General features: G+C 32.2%; 1 protein-coding gene across 10 annotated transcripts in view; it reads left to right on the top strand.

The window, feature by feature from the left end:
- The window catches only part of LOC148612448 (uncharacterized), a 57,411-nt gene extending 48,185 nt beyond the window's left edge, over window positions 1–9,226 (top strand). For 7 of the 10 annotated variants that reach the window (XM_088593862.1, XM_088593864.1, XM_088593863.1 and 4 more), the window contains 4 exons: window positions 3,322–3,459; window positions 4,233–4,325; window positions 4,767–4,846; window positions 6,954–9,226. In XM_088593862.1, coding sequence (XP_088449988.1) covers window positions 3,322–3,459; window positions 4,233–4,325; window positions 4,767–4,838 — 303 coding nt within the window. In that variant the 3' untranslated portion in view covers window positions 4,839–4,846; window positions 6,954–9,226. The remainder of the gene's footprint in view (window positions 1–3,321; window positions 3,460–4,232; window positions 4,326–4,766; window positions 4,847–6,953) is intronic. The other 3 variants (XM_088593865.1, XM_088593867.1, XM_088593869.1) reach the window with 1 other exon arrangement.
- The last annotated feature ends 18,734 nt before the right edge of the window (window positions 9,227–27,960 follow it).

Here is a 27,960-nt window from a genome sequence, read left to right as displayed (position 1 = left end):
GTCAATGAATGCCAAGGCTACATCTGTTTTCAAAGACCCCGATGTAGCAAAAACATTGTCTACTATACATGACAAATATGTTGTCGTACCAGCAGACTAAGCCCAAAACAATATTGTTTTTGTTTGCAAAACCTTTTAAATCCAATGTTTATTATCAGGGGTAGGCGTAGAAAATAATGGCAGTAATAAGACCTATACTGCTACCACACTCTCCAAAGAAGAGATTGTGGAAAACAATAAATCTGTGCTATCCACTTTTGGTCTCTCTACCAAGGACGATGATTGTGATTTACCGTCTATGTACTGGATTCCTAAACTGCACAAGAATCCATACAAACGTTTTATAGCTGAATCTGCAAAATGTACCACCAAACCTCTTTCAAAATTTTTAACTTCTATACTCACAACTGTCAAAAAGGTTCTACAGTCCTACCATAATACTTGTTACTCCCGTAGTGGTATTAATTCAATGTGGATCCTGAAAAATTCAAAAGATCTTTCGGAGACAATCAGTTCAAGACCATTATCTGAATATAATTGCATTAAAACTTATGATCTTTCAGCACTGTATACTTCTGTTCCCGAAACTCTGTTAAAATCCCAACTTAAAACATTATACATCGTTGTTTTTCAAAAAAAGATGGTACACCTAGATACAAATATATAGTTCTTGGTAGAGATTCCTCATGCTTTGGAAGAAATAATTCCAAATCAACTTCCAAATATAAAGAGGAAGATGTTTACAAAATGCTGGAATTTTTAATTGACAACATATTTGTCCAGTGTGGTGGACGTGTTTTTCAACAAACGATCGGTATTCCAATGGGAACATATTGTGCTCCTTTACTTGCTGACCTTTTCCTTCATTCTTATGAGGCTGACTTTATAGCTGATCTGATCCGAAAGAAAGCATATCGTGTGGCTAGATCCTTTAATCTCAGTTTTCGCTATATAGATGACGTATCATCTTTAAACAATCCTAATTTCGGGGATTTGATACATTGCATCTACCCCAAAGAACTTGAGATAAAGGATACTACAGACACTATGAAGTCTGCCTCATATCTTGACCTACACTTAGAAATCGATGGTAAAGAAAACTATTGACCCAACTTTACGACAATCGTGATGAATTTTCATTTAAAATTGTCAACCTTCCATTTGTTTGTGGCAACATCCCTTCAGCACCTGCGTATGGAGTGTTCATATCACAACTCATACGTTATGCTAGAGCTGGCGGAAATTACGCAGACTTTTTGTATCGCGCTAGAACTCTAACAAATAGGCTTCTGGAACAGGGTTATGTTGCTACAAGATTGAAGTCATCTCTACAGAAATTCTATGGTCGTCATCATGAACTCGTGGATCGTTATGGTGTATCCATCTGCACCATGAACACTGATTTATTCAACGGGTCATAGTTTTCCTTTCCACGTTTGTCTACCCCGGACTTGACTTTTCATGAGCAACTCAGCGGGTGTTTCTAGAAAAAAACAGAGGACGCTTACCCTACCGGTACATCTGGTCCATGCTCCCAGTTTTTAGTGGAGTCCGAGTTGCTCATTTGCTTTTGTTACTTTGTATGTATGATTTAAGTTACTTTATGTTCTTTGTTGTGTCCCTAGATTACATTCTTTTGATTACGCTATAACCTTGGTTCCCGTGATTACCCTTCCATGTCTGGTCTTTGTCCCTGGATTACATTCTTTTGATTACCGCTATAACCTTGGTTCCCTTGATTACTCTTCCATGTCTGGTTTTTGTCCCTGGATTACATTCCTTTGATTGCCGCTATAACTTTGGTTCCCTTGATTACTCTAAATTTGTCAAAATGTCATTTCCTGTTTTTTTTTTTTTTTATTTGGGGAGGGGGTGGTTGAACACCCTTTAATTTCTTGAAAGTTCTACTCCATCATATTAAAAGGTGCCTGATAAATTCTTTAATTTTAAATTATTCAATAATTTACTCAAAACAATGGGAAGGGGGTTTACCAGTCATGCCTGTTTTTAAGAGGAGGGGTCCAGACTTCGGGCGCAGTAGTTAACACATAGAAGGGATCAGTTTTTTTTTCGACACGTTCTACGCCTTTCTATGTCTGCAGTTTTGCACCTCGATTGAGCGTGTGCGAACGCTTATCATTACACACGGACCAATCTCTGAATAGGGATATTCTCCCAAAAATTCGCGTTTTCCGCAAAAAAGCAGTATAGGTGTTGATCCTCGCCGTGCATGCTTTGTATCTACATAGTAATGTACTAGCAAGTAAGATTAGTAGAGTTGCCTCACCCCATTAGACTTCTTATATGTATTATATTCTTGTATTTATATACTGTTACAGATCCGCTATTATCTTACTCGATACCAGAAGAGGTTGTCCTTTTCAATTACGTCATGTGTTAATGTTGCCGCTCTAGGTTTACTTACGAGGAAGTATCACTCGGTTAACGAAAGCTATATTTTTATATAGCCTGGTTGGCCGAGTAGTCTAGAACGTTGGACTTGGTGCAGGCGGTGTTGCCATAGATGTCAGAGAAGAGAAGGGGTTCGAATCCCGTTGAGGGAGTGACCAAATTTGCATTGCAAATTTGCAACCTCTCATCGATTCTAGAGGGAGTTTGGGTGTAGTTTAGACTTGTATATACACCGACAGTTCTGGTAGGCTCCCAGTCTATAACAATCACTTCGTCCGTGTTAGAAAAAAAATTCGTAATATAAGTAATGCCAACAAAAGGGGGACAAACGAAAAGTTGTTTAAGTCTCGCTTATCACTTCCGGATCAAATGGCCATCCCCCTTTGTAGTACCAAAAACACACTGAACCTAGAAATATGCATTGTTTGTGTGTATTCTGATTAAATGCAGTCAAAATAAAACTAAGAATGTTTACTTTAAAACAATACATGTAATTTACTACAAAGGTGTATGAATATTGTTTACATGTGTGAGTAATATGTCTCCATGCTGTCGGTCAACAGAAAAGGTAAAAATGTGGATTTTCAGTATTATTTGTTCAAGTAGATTTTGTGAAGAATTTCTACAATCATCGTACCATTGGCATGATGATTTTGAAAGCCTTCTTTTCCAAGCTTTGCAATGGTATGCTACTTTAAGATGTAATTTGTCCTGGGAATTCACAGTGAAAATTACTTTTTAATGTGTAACGTAACAGAAACGTTGGAAGTGGTTAGTGAGACCTTAGATAAATGACTTTGTTTAAGTAGCACTATTTGTATATCCTTGAGTTTTTCCTTGGCCTATTGCCAACATTATAGTCTGTTTCGTGTTGATAAACTTTAAATGCACGCATTTGTCTTATTCTAGTTGCTGATGAAGCCAGTGGATTACGGGTTATCATCACAGCAATTGTCGGACATAGCTGAACGCAATTTGAAAATTCTTGCCACAACAATGCTTTATTTAGTTCGACGAGTTTCAAGTTCAAGAGGCCGAGCAATGATGGTATGTATTGATAAACTACACTAAAATAGGATTGTAATTAATTTGATCCAGATTTTTTTACCACATTCCAATTTCGATATCAGACAAAAAAAAGGAAAAACAAAAAACAGAAAACAAAAACAACAACAACAACAAAAAAAACCACTTCTTTACATAAAACGATTAAATCAACAAAACTGAAATAAAAGTATGATTTTTCCATCATTTGACTGCCCAAGAATAGTTTTAACATCACATCATTTTATAAATAAAGTTGTTTCAGACTGTGCGTAGAGAATTTTAATGCATTTTTTGTCAACGGTAACACTTTAGAAGCAACATTCACATACAATTTTATATTTTGAGATTTCTTGGTTATTTTCATATCAAGTATGTACATCATTTTGAGTATTAAAGTGTTGAAGGTGTCCAGACTAAATAGTCATAATTAAATCATAATTTAAAGATTGAAGCTCCTGTTTTTTCCTGTGAAACAATTTTCTTTTTTTGCATCTGTAACTGAATAAAGTAATTTCTAGTGCTGGGTTTACTATGATCAATTTATCATAATTGATCCGTATAAGCATTCTTGATTACGTACCGTAATTTAGTTAACGAAATTATTAATAGATTTAAGCCTTTTTTAACAGTTTAATTACACCATTAAATCAAAATGACTCTTTTAAAAACACTGGACTAATTCATTTGGCTATCATACCTTTATGTCGTATAAACAGTATTGAATCATTTGAATGTGATATGTTATAGGTTTTATTGGGTAAATTATCTTTTAGCCCATGCCATCAGAAATATCAAAATATTTATATACAGATGAGGAGATGAGACCAGTGTTCAGTAAAATGGCACGATCATTCAACTACGCAGAGGTTGGTGATAGATATATAGTTTTTGGAATATTTGAATTGAAGATATTCGTTGGCATTGTTGACATTTATTAAATAGGACTGAATAATTTAAAACGTATTTCCATGTAAATATGATAATTTTGTATTGTCTTCCAACTAGGTTTACCACCCAACACCCAAAAGTTTTTCAAAACTGAAAAAAAATATTTCAATATTGGAGTAGCACTATTTGTTAAAGTTTATTGACTGTATTTATTTTTTGAGTGCTATTAAATGTTACATGATCAATTTTAAGTTTTTGTTGAAAAATACCAAACATTGAGTTTGTCATTTTCATTACCTGGTAATATATATTTAAGTTCTGTTATTTTATATTTCGATGTCATTTCTATGACATGACCAGATCTTATTATATATTTTTTAAAATTTATTATTTTTGCTTTTTTTTTTAATTATGGACAGGGTCTTATACGAGAATGGGCTCAAGAGTACCTTCGAAGACTTCGACAAGCGCCTTTGGCTATAAATAAATAAGGATATTTGTACGATTAAATCTGACACAATATTTATTTCATAGCATCTAGTATGCTTCAATAAATGCATGTTAAACTAAAAAGCTAGTCGAAAAAATAAATAAACAGCATTAGTGCACGGTTAGAAAGTTGTATAATGATTCAACTGACAACGATTGCATAATAGAAGCCTTTACAAATAATTATTCGACAGGAATAAATCTATGTTATAGTTTAGTAGTATAGTACATCCACTAATTATCACTTCCATTTTATGTAATGCATTACTAGTATTGTGCCTCCACTAATTATCAATTTATTTTCTGTAATGCATTACTAGTAAAGTTCCTCCACTAAGTGTCATTTCCACTTTCTGTAATGCATTACTAGTATAGTGCCTCCACTAATTATCATTTCCAATTTCTGTAATGCATTACTAGTTTAGTACCTCCACTAATCACCATTTCCACTTTACGTAATGAAAAGCACTTTTCTCACAAGGAATACACAATCAATTTTTAAAAAAAATTCTTTTAGAGTAGTGATTTTTTGCAAGTTAAATTATCTCATTGAAACAAAAATTGGGCATGTCTCTCTGTCCGTTTTATCAATAGATCTCGTAAGCGCTACTCTTCTGAAACCCATACATGGACTTGATAAGATTGCTGGAACGCAACATAATTATTTTTTGGTGTATGAAATGAGATACATTCCATATGAATCATTTGATAAGAAGGCTAGATAAGATAAAGACTTGTTAAAAAATCTCGTAAACGCCTTCTTCAAAACCAAAAAAAACGGATTTTCGAAAAAAAATAATAAAAAATGTGCCATTATATGTGGATATGCATTAAAGAATATGGTTAAAATGTCTATGGAAGGGTACCATCAAAATTGAGAATTTTTCGTGTTTTTTTTCTCGCTCACCTCTTGTAACCCCCCCCAAATGTTTTAGTATGATTGAGTATAATATGTATATATGTATGATTAATGAAAATTAATGTCAGGTCACTGCAGGGATTGATTTTCAGCCATACGGTAACTTCAATCACATCGGGAGTTGGGTATTCTACTTCTAAATATGTTTTATTGCATTATAATGGCATTTGTTCTTTGTATTTCTAGCTTATATTCACAGTGTTTTACCTAGACGGTTACAGTAATGTTGCGTACGAAATATCTGGCCCCAAATGCTAAAATTGCTTTACACAGTTTCTAGTCTTTTATACGCAAATTAGATTAAGATATTGTTCAAAATAGGATTTTCTTGAATATTTGTAAACGAATTCTATTCGCTTGTATTCTTATTGATTTTTATGAGCACAATTATTAATTGTGCTCATAAAAATCAATAAGAATACAAGCGAATAGAATTTTCCCAAATACGTCTGGAACAATACACTTAAATTAATGCATTAAATATTCATACTTATATTTCTGCAATAAATCAATTTCCTTATTTATCTTCAGATAAATTTCTCAAAGGTCTACAAACCTGTTAATGCCTGTATGGTAAAGTCCTGTCAGTTTTCCCGTTTATTAACATTCAACTCGGCCTTATTAATACCTCTATTTCAATGTATACTGATAAACCAATTTGGTTTAACGTTGATAAGAATTGACTTTAATAAGAAGATTGGTGTAACTATTCTCATTATATGGATGCCTGCTACATCAATAACAAACAGCACTGTGTTCACTATAAGCATAAAATTATAAATGAGCGTATTTCATGGTTTTTGTTGATAATTGAACAGAAGTTAATGGTAAGCGTAATTAATAAAATGGTTATATAATGGTAAAAAAAATTCAAAACATACGCCCCTTCTGAATGGTCTTACATGAAAAATCTTTTTATGCACCTTTTACTACCACTTTAATGTAAATCTTTAATTAGTACAAAAAGTTTGACCAGTGCTAATGGACTGACGAACAATTCAATATGACATTTAATTTATTCTTAAATTATATTTTACAGAAGAACTTTATATCCTTTGTCTCATATTAATATGTAAGATTTATTGTTAAGAATATTTTAGTACGTATTTTAAAAAACCGAGTGTGTCATTGATGTTATTGTTAGTTGTATCATTTACTGCTCGCACTACTTACTATCAAATTTTAATTTATATTACAGGGACTACTAAGAGAATGGGGACAGGAATATACAAAAAGACTAAGAGCAGCCCCAGTACCAAACTAAATCAACCTATAAGACTGTATCACTGTGATATTTTACAGATAAACAAAATGACATTTTTACGTTCACCATTTTTAGCCAAGTAAACGAGTGAGTTTAAGATCTGTAACATTTGTAATCAGTCTGCAGAAATAAATTATTAGCCAACAATTTTATTATTGACGAATGTATCATGAAGCACAAACGAAGTAACTTCAAATTGGTATGATTTATTTCTCCTCTATGATTACTTGATTGGCACTGAATTGAAGCATCATGATCCCCTGTTAATTGCCTGAATAAGACAAACTCTTGTTATGAAGAGTAAGCTCGTTTTTTAACTTTGACCATATATATAATTGCTTAATTGCTAATATTTTAGACTAATTATGGTCGTATCACCCCTACACCTCTAAGCACACAAATCCATCTTACAGATATTTACTTTTTCTGTCATTTTCTTATGTAGAATAGCAATCATTGTGTATCGACTGTCACATAGTGTATGCATATATTATATTGATTTAAAATGTGTAATTTGTTGGAAATGATAATGTTTTAGTAAACTGTATTGAAAATTATTGAAATGTATTACTGCGATTTTATAATTAAAATGATGTTTCACATATAACAAGTATTAATGTCAATGTAGTAGGACCCAATATTCTTTTAAGGTTCCACTAAAGTCAATAGTTAGAACATTTCTTGTTGAATTGTTTTCATTCATCATTTAAACTATGCATTAAACACAGCTCTAAAACTTTGCTCTCTATATATCTTGATGTCTCATTCAACATAAAAGCATGTGCCAAATTTTGAAGAAAAAAAAATTTAAAAACTCTTAATGCACAATAAAAATCAAAGAGTGTAAACAACATATTTTTAAACAAATTTTCAGGTTTCAACAAGTCAGATTTAAAGACTGAAATATGTATATTCATGATCCTAAATGTATCATACAATACAAGCGGACATTGATATCCATAAAATAATTATCATTTCTTCAAATTTTGATAAATTATGATAGCTTATGCTGTGGTCCAGCTAAATACCAACATCAATAATCATAAAATATAAAGTTTTCATTTAAATCCGTTTATTGTTTTATAATTAGTGCGTGCTTGTCCTGCATTAGATGTCTAGGTTACAGATCATGTGCATCCTGCAAACAATAGATTTATTTAAAAATTCTATATCTACACTAATGTTGTTTGCAAAATATATCAGTATCAACACGTTTTTTAAACAATGGACAATGGACAATGACAATGCCTATGGGTAGATTAACAAGTATTCAGAGAATTATTATATACATTAGTGAAATAGTAAATGAAAATAATTTATCTAGCAATGTTCAGATTTTTACTTCAGCGAAACTTTAAGGATTGAATTAGATTAGTCACTGTGAAGACTTTTTGTGCTGTTTTTCGTGTTTTTTGTTTTTGTTTGATATTACATTGAATTTTATTTCATGACCAATAGATGAAAAGGAGTTAAATGCATAAGCAAATGGTATAAGAACTATTTTTATGAGTGAAAGATATGGTAAATAAAAGCAAGTGTATGTATATATATATATATTTTTTTCTAAAATTGCAACAACTGTTATGGTCATGATAAAATAATGAAACTTTCTATACAAATGTAAGCATGTCGGGTATCAAGTCTAATAGACAGAACAAGTTATTTACTGCTTGTATTTTTTTTTTATGTTTTTAAACACACAATAAACTTTTATTGTTTTGCACCTAAAGTATACTATAATGCAATATGAGCCAAAATAAGCAAATTCAATCTTAAACTTAATAACTTACCTTTTTTAACTTTTACGTATGCATTAGATGGATTTGAAGAAAAAAGTTAATGTATATAATGATGGTTTTTATTAGAATTATAACTCTGTAACTCGAACTTAAACTTAAAAAAAGCTATATTTTTTTTTTAATCTGAGAAGGACAGATGTTCTGTTAACTTGCACTTTAAACTTTTTGTTATCTCTAGAGTGATAGGGAACACTTAGACGTTTGTATATGTCTGTACGAGATAATTATAAGCATCATAAGCTGTGAAAGTCAGTATCATCAATCAAAAGATTATTTGTTATGTTTGTTGTGATTAATTTTGTTTTTACTGTTTATTGTCTATATGTATGGTATTAACCGTTTATTTATTTTAGAATGTTATCCCGTCATTAATATATAGTAACAACGTTTAATACACTTTTAATCTTATATACTGTTGTTTTCAATGTAACTTCAATGTAAAAAAAAGCAGCAGATAGAAGACCAAAAAAAGAGAAAATAAGTACCGTTGCAGACTCAAACATAGCTAAGAGTATGGACCAAGAGAAACAATGTCTGACTGTTCCGAAATGTCTATAAAATTCTAACCGAGGCAAAATAAAAAAAAACAACGTCTGTTTATAGTAACATTGGATGAAAAAAATATGCTAGGTAGATTGGTAAAATCTAATTTAAAAAAAATGAAAAAAGATATTTTTAACAAATATTTTATATAAACACTTATGGGAGGAATTCTTAATTTAATAGTGCTCAGCTTAAAAATGGAAATCCAGCGGTATGCCATCCAAACAATACCAATGGTAAAGTGTGCTTGGGTAGGCAGCACAATTAGAGTAGCTAGAGTAACTTAAAACAGACATTGTCTTTCTCGGCTCTATGTCTATGGAAGAGGTGGTTCATGGTGTAATAACTTCACCAAGCATAGGATGCTTTTTCAAGATACAATTTTTGTACTTATACTATATTTTATGTGCAATAGTTCTTTCTGTGTATTCAAGTAGATCTGTATATGAAAACTCTATATTCAGCTTTCACTCATACTAACATATACGGACAAAACCAAGAACGATAACTCCTGCAAAGTGCTTATTACATCGACATATATAAATTGTCTATAATCACAAAAGTACAACTGAATGACAACAAATACTGGTTATGAGGTCTGTAAATGTTTTTGTATCAGGAATAAAAGTGCCCTTGGTGTGTTTTTAATATGCATAAACCACTTGCTTGAGTGTTAAATGGTCTGCAACTTAAGTACGCAATATTACGCCTAGTATTATGACGTGGTTTTAATGGTAGTCTGTTTGTTTTTCTTTTTTTTTCGTGAGACTGTTAGGGAAAGCTCGCGCCGTCCACAGACTGCTACCTGTTACCCTAGGCAGCTAAAATAATGATTCAAGAGAGTAGATGTTACCAGATTTCTTATCTTTTTTTTAATTCATGAATACATAAAATGAACAATACACATACTTAAGAATTCAAACTTTAGAATATTAAATTATAATAACAATAAAAATCCTGAAAAAAAATAATCCCAAATTCAAAATGTAATATCATAAAACAATATAATAAAATAACATGTGAAAGTAAAATTAAGTTCAATTCATTATTAAAATTCAATATCTAATACATAAAACATAACAAATATACTAAGAAAACAATTTGTAATGATAAACAAATATTTAAATCAATTAACTTTACTATGAATTAAAATGGTTTACTTTAAATAAAACGTGAACAGTAATACTTTACCTAAAATAGGGTTCAAAAAGAGTAGATGGTACAAGACGCCCGAAACGGCCGGCACTGCCCATTATTAGAGAAGCCTGATGTTGAGCCTGCCCTTCCGATTCACCCAGATATACCAACTCTCCGAATCACACTTGATTGTACAATCCTTTTTCAGAAGACCAAAATGAGGAAAGATAAATATACTTCCTCAATTCAGAGGTAACATGAGGTTAATTGAAGTTTACGAAAGTATGTATTCAAATTTAGACATTACTCGACCTAACGATGGTCGTTATCCTAGGCATCTAAAATAATCTATGTGAAGAAATTACAAAAAAACCTCGTCAAGGTGATGTTTATATAACCAAAGATACATTTTTTCTTAAAGAACGAGAACTTTGCCTAACGTGATAAACGAAGCATCAGAAGATCTGACCGTTCTTATCATCACCTATGTTTGAAGATTGATAATTAACCTCTTTATCGTTTGTTTTAAACTTGGTGTTATTTCGTATCATATAATTTCTGCCAGGTTGTGGCCTTTTGGTTATTTTGAATATTCCACACACTATAAATGTACATATTTTTACATGTAGAGACAGCGGAAGAAATTTAACAACAAAGACCAGCTCAAAGTATTCTGATGTCAAAACTTAATTTCACTCTTACGATTTTTTGTAAAAAGGGCTGCAGGGTGCATTAAACGAAACTTTCTTGTAAAATGTCATAAATTATTTACAACCAATTACATGTACATGAAGTCAATAAAATGATAAATAAAACAAAAAATAGTATGGCATTATATAATGAATGTTATATGGCAAACAATTTTGAAATGGCGATAATATATGTACTTTTATGCGCAATATAGATGTATGAGGTAGATAAATCACATTTCCATGTACATTGTCATGTATAAACTTTTAATTACGTTCCAGTACTAATTCATTAGCAAAAAATCGCATGTACATGTATATCACCAAAGCTCTTTGAAATCGGGGACTTTATGTTACAATCCTAGGCAGGTAATGCGACTACTTGAACACATGTTTTTCGAAGCTTTATGTATTGGAACAAATCGCCAAAATTACCTACAGTACACATAAATGTATACAATACGATACTATACGATATGCCGTAACGTATCTCATAGCATAGATATCATAGCATACACCTCTTTAGTCGTAGGTCGAGACTATTGGAATTCTGACATAAAAACAACGCCTCTTAGAGCAAATAAGGAGCAAAACAATAGACCCTAAACACGTGCTGTCAAATGACATTACTAGGCCAGCGTCAATTTGGGAAAAAAATACATTTGAGGTTTTTAATGCACCTACGCGTGGCTTATTCTGGTAAGGATTGAAAAAAGTCCTGACAGAATAAGACTCGAGTGGTCGTAAAAATCTTGCGAGAACAAAGACATGTCGAAAAGCTTGTAAATATAGAGTGAAATTCAACTCAATATATTTTGAAACTTTTTGTGCTAAATTATTTCCTTCTTAACAGAAAAATAAAACATTGTCATAACAATAAAGAAGAGAAAATCTGGCTAAAAACAATATCAAACCATAAATAATCAAAAGCAACGATATTATTGTCAACCCCCTTAAAAAGCACAGCAAAACATTATTATGCTATAGATTTCTCATTAGAATAACCTAATTGAAATTTCCCAAGTCTTTAAAATCATATTTCAAATGTATTAAAGCGATTTTTTATCCTCAACGCTCCATAAATTGGAATTATAACTTTAAAGTTCTTATGGATGCCGTGAAGGACTACATAATAAAATGGATAAAACGAGAACAAGAAGTCATTAGAGTGGGTTAAGGCTGTGAGGTCTAATGTTGAAACATATGAAAGTTTTAAGTGGGTCTATGAATGTCAATACTATATCAGTTTTCAAAGACCCCCATGTAGCAAAGAACATTGTCTACTATGCAAGAAAAAATTGTCGTTGTACCAGCAGACAAAGCCAAAAACAACATTGTTTTTGTCTGCAAAATGTTTATTATCAGAGGTAGACGTAGCAGTAATAACATTTTTACTGCTACCACATTATCAAAAGAAGAGATAGTCAAAAACGTTAAATCTGTGCTATTCTCTTTGGTCTCTCTAACAAAGACGATGATTGTGACCTACCGTCTATGTACTGGATTCCTAAACTCCACAGAATCCATACAAACAATGCTACATAGCTGATATGCAAAATGTACAACCACACTTCTTTAAAAACTTTTAACTTCTATACTAACAGCTCAAGGAGAGTCCTTCTACGCCACTTCTTGCTCCCGAAGTGGTATTTATTCAATGTGGATCCTGAAAAAAATCGAAAGATCAAACCTATGATTTTTCAACTCATTATACTTCTCTTCACCATACTCAGTTTAAATCCCAACTCAAAAGCATTATACATCGTTGTTATTCCAAAACAGACGGTACACCTAGATACAAATATGTAGTTCTTGGTAGAGATTCCTCAGATATACCAAAGAAGACGTTTTCAAAATGCTGGAATTTTTTACATTTTTGTCCAATGTATTGAACACATTTTTCAACAAACGGTCGGCATTGCAGTGGGAACAAATTATGTTCCTCTAATTATTGACCTGTTTCTTCACTCTTGTGAGTCTGACTTTATAGCTTATCTGATCAAAACGAAGTAACATCGTTAAGCTTGAACATTTAATCTCAGTTTCTACTATATAGATGACGTATTATCTTTAAACAATCCCAGGTTCCTAGGGATTTGATATTTCGCATCTACCCCGAAGAACTTGAGATTAAGTTCACAAACACTGTGAAGGCAGTCTCATATCTTGACCTACACTTAGAGATCGATTGTAAAGGAAAACTTCTGACCGAACTTTTCGACAAACGTGATGACTTTTCATTCCGTATTGTCACCTTTCCTTTTATCTGTGGCAACATCACTTCAGCACCAGAACATGGACTTATTACAACTCATACGTTATTCTAGAGCTGGCCGTAACTACTGAGACTTTTTGTATCGCGCAAGACTTCTTACAATCAGGCTTCTGGAACAGGGTTATGTTGCTACAAATTTGAAGTCATCACTACAGAAATTTTATGGTCGTCATCATGAACTCGTGGATTATTACGGTGTATCCATCTGCACCACGAAAACTGATTAGTTCAATGTGTCATGATTTCCCTTTCCTCTTCTGTCTACTGCGGACATTCATTGCACAAACTGCAATACTGTTTAAAAAACGAAAATTTGCGTATCATTATAGATTCTCAGCCCCTTTAATATTTCGCCTACAAAACGTGTACGCAAGCCCATAAATTCGCATTGTTGTATCATATGCAAATTGATCACAAAGCAGAAGATATCATCTACTAAAATGTTAACTATGTATTTTAAGGAATAATTTAAGACACAGATGGTGAATATAGAATGTTACTTACTGAATTAGATGCTTTCGGTGACATTCCTGCAAACAATGTTATATATCACAAACGTTGTTATATAACTCATACAAGTAAAAAGAAAATTTACAATCTCAATTGAATCTTTCATTAGCAGTCAAAGTTAAAGTTAAAAAAATAGACTCTGCTTGTTTAGAGACATGTCCAAACAAATTCCCTTTATCTGCGACATTCGCTATCGGTTGTCTTGCATTTTATGTAAAATGAACCTTTCAAAAGATCGGAAAATCCATCGTATTCAATTGCATTTCAAAATACACTGTACCTTTTGCGTCGTACAGACTCAAACAAAGAAATCAAATGAGAACATTCTCGCGTACCAATTAGAGACAATGCATACACGTGAATTATTGAATCAATAAGTGTAAAGTTATTCATTCGGAAAATGGCTTTATCTATGTTATATATGCTAAAAAATACAGATCATTTTTGTAAACAGACCAATTATTTCAATACGTTTCTAATAGGCTTGAACTCAAACTAAAATATATATATTTCGAGAACAACATAGTTGTTTATGTGAATCACGGTAGAAAAAGTTAAACTTTGTAATCTAGGGGCAAAGACCAGACATGGAATACAGACATACACAATAAAGAACATAAAGTAACTAAAATAATTCATACAAAGTAACAAAAGCAAACTCGGACTCCATAAAAAACTGGGAGCATGGACCAGGTGCACCGGTAGGGTAAGCGTCCTCTGCTTTCCAAGAAACACCCGCCGAGTTGCCCATAAAAAGTCAAGTCCGCGGTAGACAAACGAGGAAAGGAAAACTATGAACCGTTGAATAAATCAGTTTTTCATGGTGCAGATGGATACACCATAACGATCCACGAGTTCATGATGAAGACCATAAAACTTTTGTAGTGATGACTTCAAATTTGTAGCAACATAACCCTGTTCCAGAAGCCTATTTGTTAGAGTTTTAGCGCGATACAAAACGTCTGCGTAGTTTCGGCAAGCTCTGGCATAATGTATGAGTTGTTATATGGACACTCCATATGCAGGTGCCGAAGTGATGTTGTCACAGATGAAAGGAAAGTTGACAATTCTGAAAGAAAAGTCATCACGATTGTCGTAAAGTTTGGTCAATAGTTTTCCTTTATCATCGAGCTCTAAGTGTAGGTCAAGATATGAGGCAGACTTCATAGTGTCTGTAGTATCCTTTATCTCAAGTTATTTTTGGTAGATGCGATGTATCAAATCCCCGAAATTAGGATTGTTTAAAGATAATACGTCATCTGTATAGCGGAAACTGAGATTGAAGGATCTAGCCAAACGATATTCTTTCTTCCTGATCAGATCAGCTATAAAGTCAGCCTCATAAGAGTGAAGGAATAGGTCAGCAAGTAAAGGAGCACAATTTGTTCCCATGGGAGTGCCGACCGTTTGTTGAAAAACACGTCCACCACACTGGACAAATATGTTGTCGATTAAAAATTCCAGCATTTTGTAAACATCTTCCTCTGTATATTTGGAAGATGATTGGGAATTATTTCTTAAAAAGTATGAGGAATCTCTACCAAGAACTATATATTTGTATCTAGGTGTACCATCTGTTTTGGAAAAACAACGATGTATAATGTTTTAAGTCGGGATTTTAACTGAGTGTTGAAAAATCATAGGTTTTAATGCTATTATATTCAGATAATAGTCTTGAACTGATTGTCTCCAAAAGATCTTTCGACTTTTTCAGGATCCACATTGAATTGATACCACTACGGGAGTAACAAGTGTTGTGGTAGGACTGAAGACCCTCTTTGACAGTTGTGAGTATAGAAGTTAAAAGTTTTGAAAGAGGTTTGGTGGTAAATTTTGCAGATCCATCTATGAAACGTTGTTTGTATGGATTCTTGTGGAGTTTAGGAATCCAGTATAAAACTTTAAAAGTTAACTCTTCTTAGTTTTAGACCCAATTCAACTTTATTTCGAAAACACACTAGATTTACGTGATATTCTACAGAATCCATGCTCATTTAAGAAAATGAAAATATATGGATGTCATTTTACTTTTTAAGTAATTACTTTACACGGGAGGCGCAACGCTTACTTCAAAGACTTTTTATTGACTTAATCATACACAGACGGCCGATGGTTTCATGGAAGAGTAATCAAGGTAATCAAGATTCTAGCGGAAGTTTAAAGAATGTAATGAAAGGGTCAAAACCAGCCAATTGAAAACAGACAAACACAACAAAGGACATAAAATAACTAAAAAAAATGAAAAACTCGGACTCCACTAAAAATAGGGAGCATGGACCAGGTGCATCGGTAGGTTAAGTGTCTTCTGCTTTTCTAGAAACACCCGCCGAGTTGCTAATAAAAGTCAAAATCGGTCTAGATGAAAGAGGAAAGGAATACTATGCAACATGTTTGATATGTTAGGTAAAAAAGAAGTCATTTTTGTAAGTTTACATTATTTTTTAGTTCAAACATGCCCAACATACTTTGACTTTTACTCATTTGATCCTGTGAATGCAGACGGCAAACTGTCTCTATACTTTCTTTGTCGGTTATATTCGATGCAAGGCTGGGACATAGATGGAACATCGAAATATGTTAAATGTACAGTTATTCAATACGAAAGTCGTTCAAGTTCGACTATTCATTTTACACCACATTCAAGTCCACTTTCGTACAGTTTACGCTTGTTTACATTTTAAGATCTACAAAAACGTCTATTTAGTTGTGTCAAGTATTGGGGTTGAACTATTTTAGAGGTTCGACTGTATTCTCTGCTCAGAAGATCGGCGATATCCTGTTACGCCATTATAAGTGATCACTCCATGGAAAGTCTCTGTATTTTCCAAAAACAATTATGGCTATGTAATAATCAATTAAAAGTATAAATCAGCAACTTGTAATCAACTTGACTAACCTGATACGGCTCTTAACTTACTCAGATATTTTTTTCGTTCTATGCCTTAATTAGACGCTGTTACTTTTAAAACTTTATGAATGTATGCATGAATTAAATTCGAGATGAGATCATTTTGTCATTAACGGTTTTACATTTTCTAAATTTAATTAATTTTTTTATTTATTTTCATTTATGATACCAATATCATCAGAAGTTTGATTAATATGTTTACTGTATTATCTATAAGTATCCGCAACAATAAGTGGCCAGAATTGTTAATAAACAGCCGAAATGTTTTCAATAGAAAACCCAATCATTGAACGCGAATTCCATGGGTATTAGAACTGTGTTAGGACTTGTGGCAGGACACACGTACATATCTTAATGATACGACGAAGAATATATCTTAATAACATATTAAAGAGTACATCTATTGTCGAAAATGCCACCCATGATCAAGATTAACAAAAAAGAACTTGAATCAGCAAGAATGTCCCATGTAATTTTTTTCTAAAACAAAATGTATGAAAGACTTCGGAAACAATATTCTTTGACTTCGGTATACACAGGCTCTAAACATCGTTTCCAATTTATTTTCTATAACATTAAATGACTGTTCAGCTTATTGTCGTACAAGTCGCGCTTAATAAAAACCATTTTATATTAACAAAAACTTTCCAAAAATGATTTAGAAGAGATGGAGTCTGCTAAACGTTTTAAGATAATCATATTTCGTCTCTTCCCGTTTTGCTAGGCAACTAAATATTAACAATTCCTGATAATGGATTTTGACGAAGACATAGTCTTTCTAAATAAAAAGGAATAATTGTCACAGAACGGAACATTTAATAGAGTTAGTTCAAGCACAATTGCTGTGAAATTTTTATGGATGTACGATAATGAGTATACAAAACTGATACATCGGTTATTTCCTTTTTTATAATACACAGGTAGAGGATTCTACCATTGTTATTTAAATCATTAGAGGGTTTTATAACTGAGCAGAAGTTATGTATGTTTATATTTTGTAAGATATATGTCAAACAATTAGTAAATAGTTACACTTTAGTTATTCTCCCTCTTGTAGATAATTTCACATACAGAAATCCAGTTTTATCAGGAAATTAGAGTAAATGTTAAAGCGAGAGAATCGCAGTTTTTTATATCGTCTGTGGAAAGAGTAATCAAAGGAACCAAGGTTATAGCGGTAATCAAAAGAATGTAATCCAGGGACAAAGACCAGACATGGAAAACAGACATACACAACAAAGAACATAAAGTAACTAAAATCACACATACAAAGTAAAAAAAGTAAATGAGCAACTCGGACTCCACTAAAAACTGGGAGCATTGACCAGGTGTACAAAAAAGCTTTGACAAATATATCTAACATACTATAACTGTTTAGGACAGTATTTAAGATATAAAAAACTAAATTATTACGATATTGCTTATAAATTGCTGTATCAAAATGAATGGGTTGACAATACATTTCCAAATTCCTGATCATGACAACATTTCAATGAACAATAGCATTCAATCCTTTTTATAAAAGTTCGTATTCTTAAAAACATTTACCATCCAACGAACAGTCCCGTCTAAAGTAGAAACTATCGCAGAGGAAAGAGAGGAATACTGGTTACGCTGACTAGGTACTGCAACACCTTATTGTGCAATGACACCATCAAAAGTATAGGAAACTTTTCCAAACTATATAACAATAGCTTAAATGTAATGAATTTATTTGACAAAAATCCAAGACGGAAAAGGATTAATGGCCATCACCACTATACTTCACCTAAGATGAATGATGTTTATGATGAATAGATGGTCTTCTTTCTTTCATACAAAACCGTCTTGGACTTCATCACATTCGAACTAAACTCTATTCTATACCTCTTACTCTACTACACTCCCTTTAAAAAACAAGTCTAGATACTCCTTTTTTGCACCTAAAAATTCCTAAAATCCTGAAAAATTTCGAAAGATGCCTTTTGGGGACCTTCAATTCAAGATTATTATCAGAATATCATAAAATTAAAACCTATGATTTTTCAACACCGTATATTTCTATCACCAATACTAAGTTAAAATCCCTACTCAAATACATTGTACATCGTTATTTCTCAAAAAAAGATGGTACACCTAGATACAAATATATAGTTCTTGGTAAAGATTCTTTATACTTTGTAAAATATTATTCCAATCATCTTCAAAATATAAAGATGTTTTCAAAATGCTGGAATTTTTTATCGACAACATCGTTTAGCTAGATCCTTTGATCTCACTTTCCGCTTTACAAATGACGTATTATTGTTAAACAATCTTAGTTTCGGAGATTTGATACTTCGTACCTACCCAAAAGAACTTGAGATAAAGGATACTACAGACACTATGAAGTCAGCCTCATATGTTGACCTACACTTAGAGATCGATGGTAAAGAAAAACTATTAATCAAACTTGACTACAAACGTGATGACTTTTTATCCCGTATTGTCAACTTTCTTTTCATCTGTGACAATATCCCTTCGGCACCTACGTATAGAGTTTTCATATCAAAACTCATACGTTATGCCAGAGCTTGCCAAAACTACGCAGACCTTTTGTATCTTCTAGATTTCTTAAAAGTAGTCTTCTGGATCAGGGTTATGTTGCTACAAGATAGCAGTCATCACTACTGAAGTTTTATGGTCGTCTTTATGAACTCACTGATCGCTATGGTGTATCCATTTGCACCATTAAAACTAATTTGTTCAACGTGTCAGAGTTTTCCTTTCCTCTTTCGTCTACCCCGGTCTTGATTTTTATGAGCAACTCGGTGGGTGTTTCTAGAAAAGCAGAGTCCGATTTACTTTTGTTACTTGGTATGTATTATTTTAGTTACGTTATGTTCTTTTTGTGTTTGTCTGTTTTCCATGTCTGTTTTTTTGTCCCTGGGTTACATTTTTTTATTCCCATCAGAATCTTGGTTCCCTTGATTACTGTTTTAGCTTTAAACGTTTGCGTGTTGTTGTTACTGATGGCTTCTGAGAAAGACTATTTTTCAACAGATACAAAGCGTTACAAAACGCGTATAAATATATTTAAAAAAACGGAAGAAATCTAAAAAAAAGTATACAGCGAGCGAGCGATTCAGCTATCCAGCATTCACAGCGAGTAATCTACTTAGGGATGCGTTTCTTAGATTTCAGAATTTTCTGTAAATATCACTTTTTAAACATTATTTATCAATTAACACAAAACATTGGTTGTCTTCTCCGAAGTTCGCGTCTAACAACACATAGGTCCTAATTTATTGCCGATTGGGATGGAGGACTACATGCTTTTGCCGTCCGAAATGGAAATGTCTTGAAATAAATGCTAATTAAACACTTTTTTGGATTTATTAGAAATAACTGGTGCTGAACTGAATAATTAATTAGTCTGATTACATGTAAGTAAGGCCCATAGCCATAAATTATTATAAAAGGATCCGATGAGGGATTTGGACAACAGTTTTTCGACTTTTTTTAAGGTTTTATTGTGGAGTATCGGTACATGTATGTCAGCATTTAATCATATTTGCGTCTTTGAATTCTTACAAACTAATTGAATAATATAACTCAAATTCATGTTAAATATGTAATATTTGAAACAATAGAACAATCGAGTGGTTCTTAAATGCTAAATTTCCTTTTTATATTTCATATAAAATGTCTTATTGGACTATATGAGCAGAGAAATTAAAAACCTACACAATATGTTTCATGCATTCTAGTACATTTTCATCCAGGTGGGTTTGGTGTCTCTGACATATTCACCATACCTATTCCCGTCATAGTATATAGCTTCATTTTGATAAAGCATGTACTGTTTTTGTGTGGTATAAATAATATTTTTGTGAAAATTGAGGCAAATCGGAGTGTCTTTCCTCTTAATGGGATTGAAGTAGTTCAAATATTTATTAATTATTTTTTTTACATATAGAAGTATTGTATGGTAATATAGTTTGGTACTACATCTTATATATCCAGAAGTGAAGAAAAAACAGTTAATTCAGCTATTACCTAATCTGACAATGAATCAATGTATTCATGTTCTCGTTTCATCTTTAAGTTTTAATTTATCAAGCGTGGTTAAAGGTATTTGTAATCTTTAGCAGTTAGTAGAAATGAACATTCTACTTCAAGACCTTTAACACCGACAGGCTTAAAGAAAATTTTAACTATCGTACATGTAAACCAAAATGGCTGCCAATGCTTTGATTAAAGGCAGAACTGTTTAAAAACATGAAACGGTATAAATGCTTAATTTCATTCATTTTTTTACTTCTTATAACCGTATAACTATTGTAAGCAGCTGCTCTTATAATTTACCCCGAATATTGCACAGTTTAAGTTGCAGATTTTTGTTTTGGTAATTTGAATTATTTAAACACCGTCACGGTTATCAATGATGTCCGTCGATCAGAGGTACCTACCGTAATAGTTCGTTTGTTTAGGACATATTGTCTGACCTCTCTAGTCATTTATTTTTTTATTTTTTTTAAATAGCAATTTCCATACGAGAAAGCACAACTAGGAGGAAATTTTATAGAAAATTGTCCAGATGTTGACACACTTCCTTAAAATAACAAATTGCATAGTTATTAAACAAAAATAAAAACCTGGTTGCAGAACTTTTATTAACACACAAACCTTTGCTAATAGTTAAATTATTTGATCTTGTATATCGGAACTGTCATTTAATGCGTAAACAACGATTTGGGTATGCATTTAACAGGGCATATTCGCTTAAATTACGTTCGATCTAAAGGAAGCCGATATGCTCACTTATCAAATTAAATACGATGAAATGAGAAATCTTATAACAGTTAATTGGATAAGTTCTTAACGCGAAAGTTTCCGAAGCTTCTATTGTGACAAAATAATATTTTATATGGTTGCTGAAGCACGGTTGAAAAGTTGATCGCTTCAAATACGAGATAATCGTTTTATATTGTAGTGTTTTTTTCTGCCATTGAAAATGTCAATATAGAGTCAATAATGTAGTTTTACATCTGTAGAATTGTCTACTATACTTCTGTATATGACCACATACATTGTTATTTTTGATCATTTGTTATTCCGTATTTCTATTAAGAAAAGACTCTCAAGGCAAAACGAATAATTTTAGCCATACAAATCTTATTTCTAGACATACGCTGCATACAAATATTTGTTTTCTAGACCCCCTTTTTGTAGCTTTTAGACATTCACCATTTAGGAGTTGTTTAAGTTCGATTTAAGCGTCATCGAAATCTTAAAAAAAAGACGATACAAGTTTTGTTTGCATTCTAGTGCTTTTGGTAAGTTTGGTGTGCATTTTTTTAATCAATTTTATCATTTTTCTGAAAATAGTAGTGAATATTATTCGTACCCGATTTTAGGGAGAAACGTTAAGATGCTTCCTAAGCTGTACTCCTGACCATCTCATGATACATTTAAGTATAGTTACGGAACCTGAAAGTAATTCATGAAAACGTTCATGGCTCTTATTTTATTTTGTTCGCGCATCTGTACATTGTTTGTTAAAACTCACGAAAGAAGCGCCCGTTTAAAAATGAGTATCAATTTGTTGTATTTTTTTTTTTTGCTTTTTCAGCTTTCATTTTAATTTTTTACATTTAATATATATTTTTTTTATTTTCTGAATTGCAAAACATGTATTCCATTTTTTAATTTTTTGTTACTATGTATCGCCGTTTCTTTTATATATAATTATTATCCTAAAATAATATGTATATTGATTTAGTAAAAATTCAAAGACCACTAAATATTCTATAAAGTAAAGGTAAAGTCCAGAGAAGCCATCGAAAGTTGTGAAATTAGTATTTAAGCTTATGTAATATGGAATTAGTGGTTTCTTACCTGTAATTATGGTTTTGGATATATTGAAAAACACGGAATGCGATATGCCATTCTTGTCTATTGTTAAATATTGTTGACTTTTAAGCCCATTTAGTTTGTTTTAATTTTAGGCGGTCAGTACTTCAGAATCACGGAAGCTCTATTGTTATTTCCTATTCTCCTTGCGATATTCCCTTCCAGGCGATAAATTTTTGTTCACATTTATATGCAACCTGCATATTTTGACCCTGCTCACCATTACAGTAAACACTTATTGTGATTTTATTAATTAAAATTAATGGAGGTTTAGTTTGTATATTTGACTGGGAATTATACTTACAAGTACTAATTTGAATTGTACGTATCATGCAAAATGTGAAAATTCTGAAACATATATGTCAAAAACCAACTGATCTGACAAGATGTTCCCAAAAGTAGTTATCTCTATTCAAAACGACGACTTTTTGATCTCTGCATTACTGGGCAGGACATGAATCGAATTTTTTTTTATTAGAATGTAATTTTTTAAATAGTTGTTTGCCCTTGAAATATTTAGTTGCAGTGCATTTCAATGAAAACATAACTCGTTTGACCAAAATGATATAGAGGGTCTTGTCGTTATTTATTGCTTTTGATGTACAAAGTTCAAATTAGACTGTCAAAGTGGTAGTATATTGCTCATTAATCAAAATTGATGAGGAAGGTTAAATTCATTTCAAAATCATGCACTGGTTCCCTGTCGGATATCTAATTTTGTTTGTCCATTCCTTAACTGTATCAGAACCAGTTGGTAACATGTCAAATCGACACTTGGTTAAATCGGCACCTGTAGTTATGGTTAATACAGCACGAAGACTAAGTTGAAGAGGAACTTGGTCATACCAGCACCTTGGTAACAAGTTAAATTAGCACTAAGTTTTATATCCGTACCCGCACTTGAGATTAATTCGGTATCAGGAAAAAGTTGATCCGGGATCTGGTCAAATCGGCACCTTGATTTTTTAAATCTTTAATAATTATATCTATTTGTTTTCATTTAAAAAAATGCACTGCGATTCATCCATTTCATTTATTTATTGGAAATCTGAGTTGAACTTCATGGTATCAAATGTAAAAATGTGTATGTATGGATTTTTTAATTTCTTATAAAATTTGTGGTAACCTTTAATGAAATAGTTAATCTGACTATTATACTTCAGCTTGAAAATCAAGAGGGTCATAGTTATCATGCTGTTCGTCCGTTCGTCTGTCCTCAGTTTCAGTCCTGTTTTCATGCCAGTAACTTTTGTTCATTCCTTTAATTACCAAACATTCTAATGAAGTTTTGTTTGGATTAAAATTGAAAGTATCAGTGATGATTTGATTGCTTGTACCGGCAAACATTATAAAATAATTATCAGTAATAAGTCTTTTGTATGTGTTTAATTAATTCATTAAGTTGTATTTTGATGACCCTTTGAAACAAGATGGAACACAAATATGAGGTGCACAAGGGCAACATGTGATAAAGAATTTGTGACGGTTTCATGACCTGCAGCTCTGACTTAAACCATACAGAAGCTTATGATAAGTGATACACGTATTTTTAATCCCAAATATTTTTTTTACTACAAATCATAGAGTAGACCTTATACAAACTGTAATCAAATGAAAGTTGTCCACTGGAGATATTAATATTTAAAATTTAATTACATTCTAGTATAGAAAAGTACCGGAAAATTTCCCGAAAAATTTTTTTTCATTGTAATCAGTAAAAAAGTATTTTACGATGTATTACAGAGAAATGAACATAGCAAGAGTTGTTTTTAGGATGTAACACATGTGTTTGGACAGTTTCGTTGATTATCCAGAGATACGGTGAATCATCCCTGTCCATGTTTTAGACAAAACCATACTTAAATTCTATTCAGCAGTCTAAGAGGAGTTGATGGTAACAAGATTTCCCCCACCTCATTGGTCGACCAATGACTAGACTGTGTTCTGCACCAGGAAGCCCAAAAAGTCATTTAACAAATAGGAAGTCACGGTGGTATCATTTCATAAAGAATTTGTGAAACTTCCATCAAATTCCATTCAATGTTGATAGAGGAGTTGTGGATTTGAAGTTGATCCCCTTTAGTCAACCAATGACTTAGTCCATATTTTGTATCAGGAATATCCCAAAAAGTCTTTCAACCGTGAACCACGCTCCATAAATTGGAATTATAACTTAAAAGTTATTATGAAGACATTGATTCTCTGTCAGAGTGGTTTGGTTAAAGGCCGTGAAGTCTTTAATTTTTGAAACGAATGAAAGTATTAAGTAGGTCAATGAGTGTCAAGGTTACATCAGTTTTCAAAGACCCCGATGTACAAAAAACATTGTCTACTATACATGACAAATATGTTGTCGTACCACAGACAAAGCCCAAAACAGCATTGGTTTTGTCTGCAAAACGTTTTACATCAAATGTTTATCATCAGATGTAGACGTAGTAAATAATAGCAGTGATAAGACCTATATTGCTACCACATTCTCCATAGAAGAGATTGTGGAAAACCATAAATCTATGCTATCCTCTTTTGGTCTCTCTACCAAGGACGATGATTGTTATTTACCGTCTATGTACTGGATTCCTTAACTGCACAAGAATCCATACAAACAACGTTTCATAGCTGGATCTGCAAATGTACCATAAAACCTCTTTCAAAACGTTTAACTTCTATACTCAAAACTGCCACAGTTGAAAGGAAAGTTGACAATGCCTCTTTAAATGATGTAAAAGAAGGTGCATAATGGTATTACGTGATAAAGACTGTGTAGTTTTATCAAATTATATTCAGTGGTTTAAGAGGATTTGTGGATTACAGGATTGCCCCACCTTATTGGTCGACCAATGACAAAACCACGTTCTGCACCTGGAAATCCTTAAAGTCATTTAAATGGCAAAACAAAATTAGAGGCAATGACATTAAAACATAGAACTTGTGGCAACCATTTAGTTGTATGCAAACAAACGTTCATTACCTCAACTTTGAGATACAGTACTCAAAACCTCGAACTAGCCTAACTCTTCTCAATATGTACTATTAACTAAGTAGTATGCACGTACTTTTTACCAATCGGAGACTGGTACATGTAATACGACACTAGCTCAAATTTTGAAAGCCAAATATTTTGCCAAAAAATGCAAACTTGGTTTCTTGAACTATTGTAAGTTGTGAATATCCTCAAACTCTTCAATAGTTAAATATATCATATTGTAAATACCATACATATGACCACACGCCCATGAGCTCTACAACACAAATATCCAGTCAGGTTGAGACTCCAGTACAATTCTATTGGTTAGGAAATAGATACGAGTTGTACTTATCCTTGCAATAAATTAAACAAGTCAAATAAAACAAATTTGGTAATAATTCTTATAAAGAAAATCAATTATTAATAAGGTTTATCGCGATAACAGATAAAGTAATTTAATACAACCAAACAGAAGTCACTAGAAATATTGCCAGTTTTTTCATTAGTACTTGTATGTTATTTTCTTAAATTATAAAGACATATATTAACTTATTTTTTTACCTTTAAATGTGACGTACTTTTTTGTGACATGAGTTGCTTGTGTCTGGTAGTGCAAAAAATATATCTTTGTCAATTAGTGCCAGTATTAAGATTTATGGTAGATATCGACGAAAATGTTCAAGAAAGAAGTTATTGCAATGACATTTTTCTATAACAAACTTTTTCATGTAGCCTCTTTTAAATATTTTGCAATGCTTTCAAAGAATTAAACATAACCTTTAACGACATGTGACACCATTACCGACTATTCCATTAGAATGTATTATCATGTAAAAAGAAAAAAAAACAATATTTGTGACACAAATAATTGCGGACTTATCATTATTTAACAAACTTTTCATGGATAAGCACTAATTATGCAGACACAAAAGATCATAAAATAAAACGAACTAAACACTTATACATAGTTGAGATTCAAGACTAAATAAATCTAACAAATCACTGACGAGACGAAGAAAACAAGAAGAAGAGAATTAAGAAGAGGAAGATAGAAGAAACAAAACTCCAAGAGCACACACACACACACACACACACACACACACACACACACACACACACACACACACACACACACACACACACACACACACACACACACACACACACAAAATAAGCAAAAAAAAAAAAAAAGGATAATAGCACTTGTCATGAAACTGGTTTTAAGTTATTACATAATGAGTATACACAAAACGTATTATTTCTAGAAGTTGAAGTTCAGCTGCTGCTTATTAGGAAATTTTATTACATGAACCACCAAGATTATTTTCAACTGTATGATATTGCATTTCAACAAATCTTCAATATCAAACTTAAGTTTTTTTTCACATATTATGTTGCAGAAAAAATAAGACTAAGTGCCGTGGCTGAAAACTTTAACTAAAATTACGGAACATACCAAATTGTTTAGCCATCATGAAGAAATTGCAATGATCGTGTACATCTACACCAGTTCCAATGTGCAATTGTTTAAAAGAAAGTATCAAATGTTTTAAGGAAACACTAAGAAATTTCATTTAACTAGTGGCTTTATCTCCGTTCAATAGTTGAAGATTGTTTCATACATTAACATTGACTGTCCACATCGTTCATCGATGGACACCACTCTCTGATAAAGACTCAATGAACAAATGCGTAAATCAGTCATTGACATCAAACTCTGATACTCAACAGACGAATGAATAAATGAGCCATGGACACCAAACTGATAAAGACTCAACAGACGAATGAATAAATGAGCCATGGACACCAAACTCTGATAAAGAATCAACTGACGAATAAATAAATCAGCCACGGATACCAAACTCTGATAAAGACTCAGCGGACGAAAGAATAAATCAGCCATGGACACCAAACTCTGAAAAAGACGAATGAATAAACCAGAACACAGCAGAGGTTACAACATCATCTGCTGCTTGTTTTTTTTTACACATATTGCAAAGGTGATGCGATAGAACCTTAATTCTCCATTTAAAATATTAAACACTTGTTATTCAATTTATTTATATACAGGTGTAATAAATCATTCAGGGTATCGAAATAAATCAAAACGATTTCTTAATTTAAAAAAAAAGGACTGGAGCGTACTTATGTAAAATAAATCCTATTATTGGAGGATTGAGTATAATGTTTTTTGTTTTTGTTTTGTTTTTGTTCTTTCTTATTTCTATGGCTGTTAAA

The sequence above is a fragment of the Perna viridis genome, chromosome 7 (assembly GCF_037379345.1).
Source record: "Perna viridis isolate PV_CMFRI_1.1 ecotype Kerala chromosome 7, ASM3737934v1, whole genome shotgun sequence".
NCBI classification, from domain to species: domain Eukaryota; kingdom Metazoa; phylum Mollusca; class Bivalvia; order Mytilida; family Mytilidae; genus Perna; species Perna viridis.
Note: the sequence above shows the minus strand (reverse complement) of the source record. Positions and strands in the feature narration are given on the sequence as shown.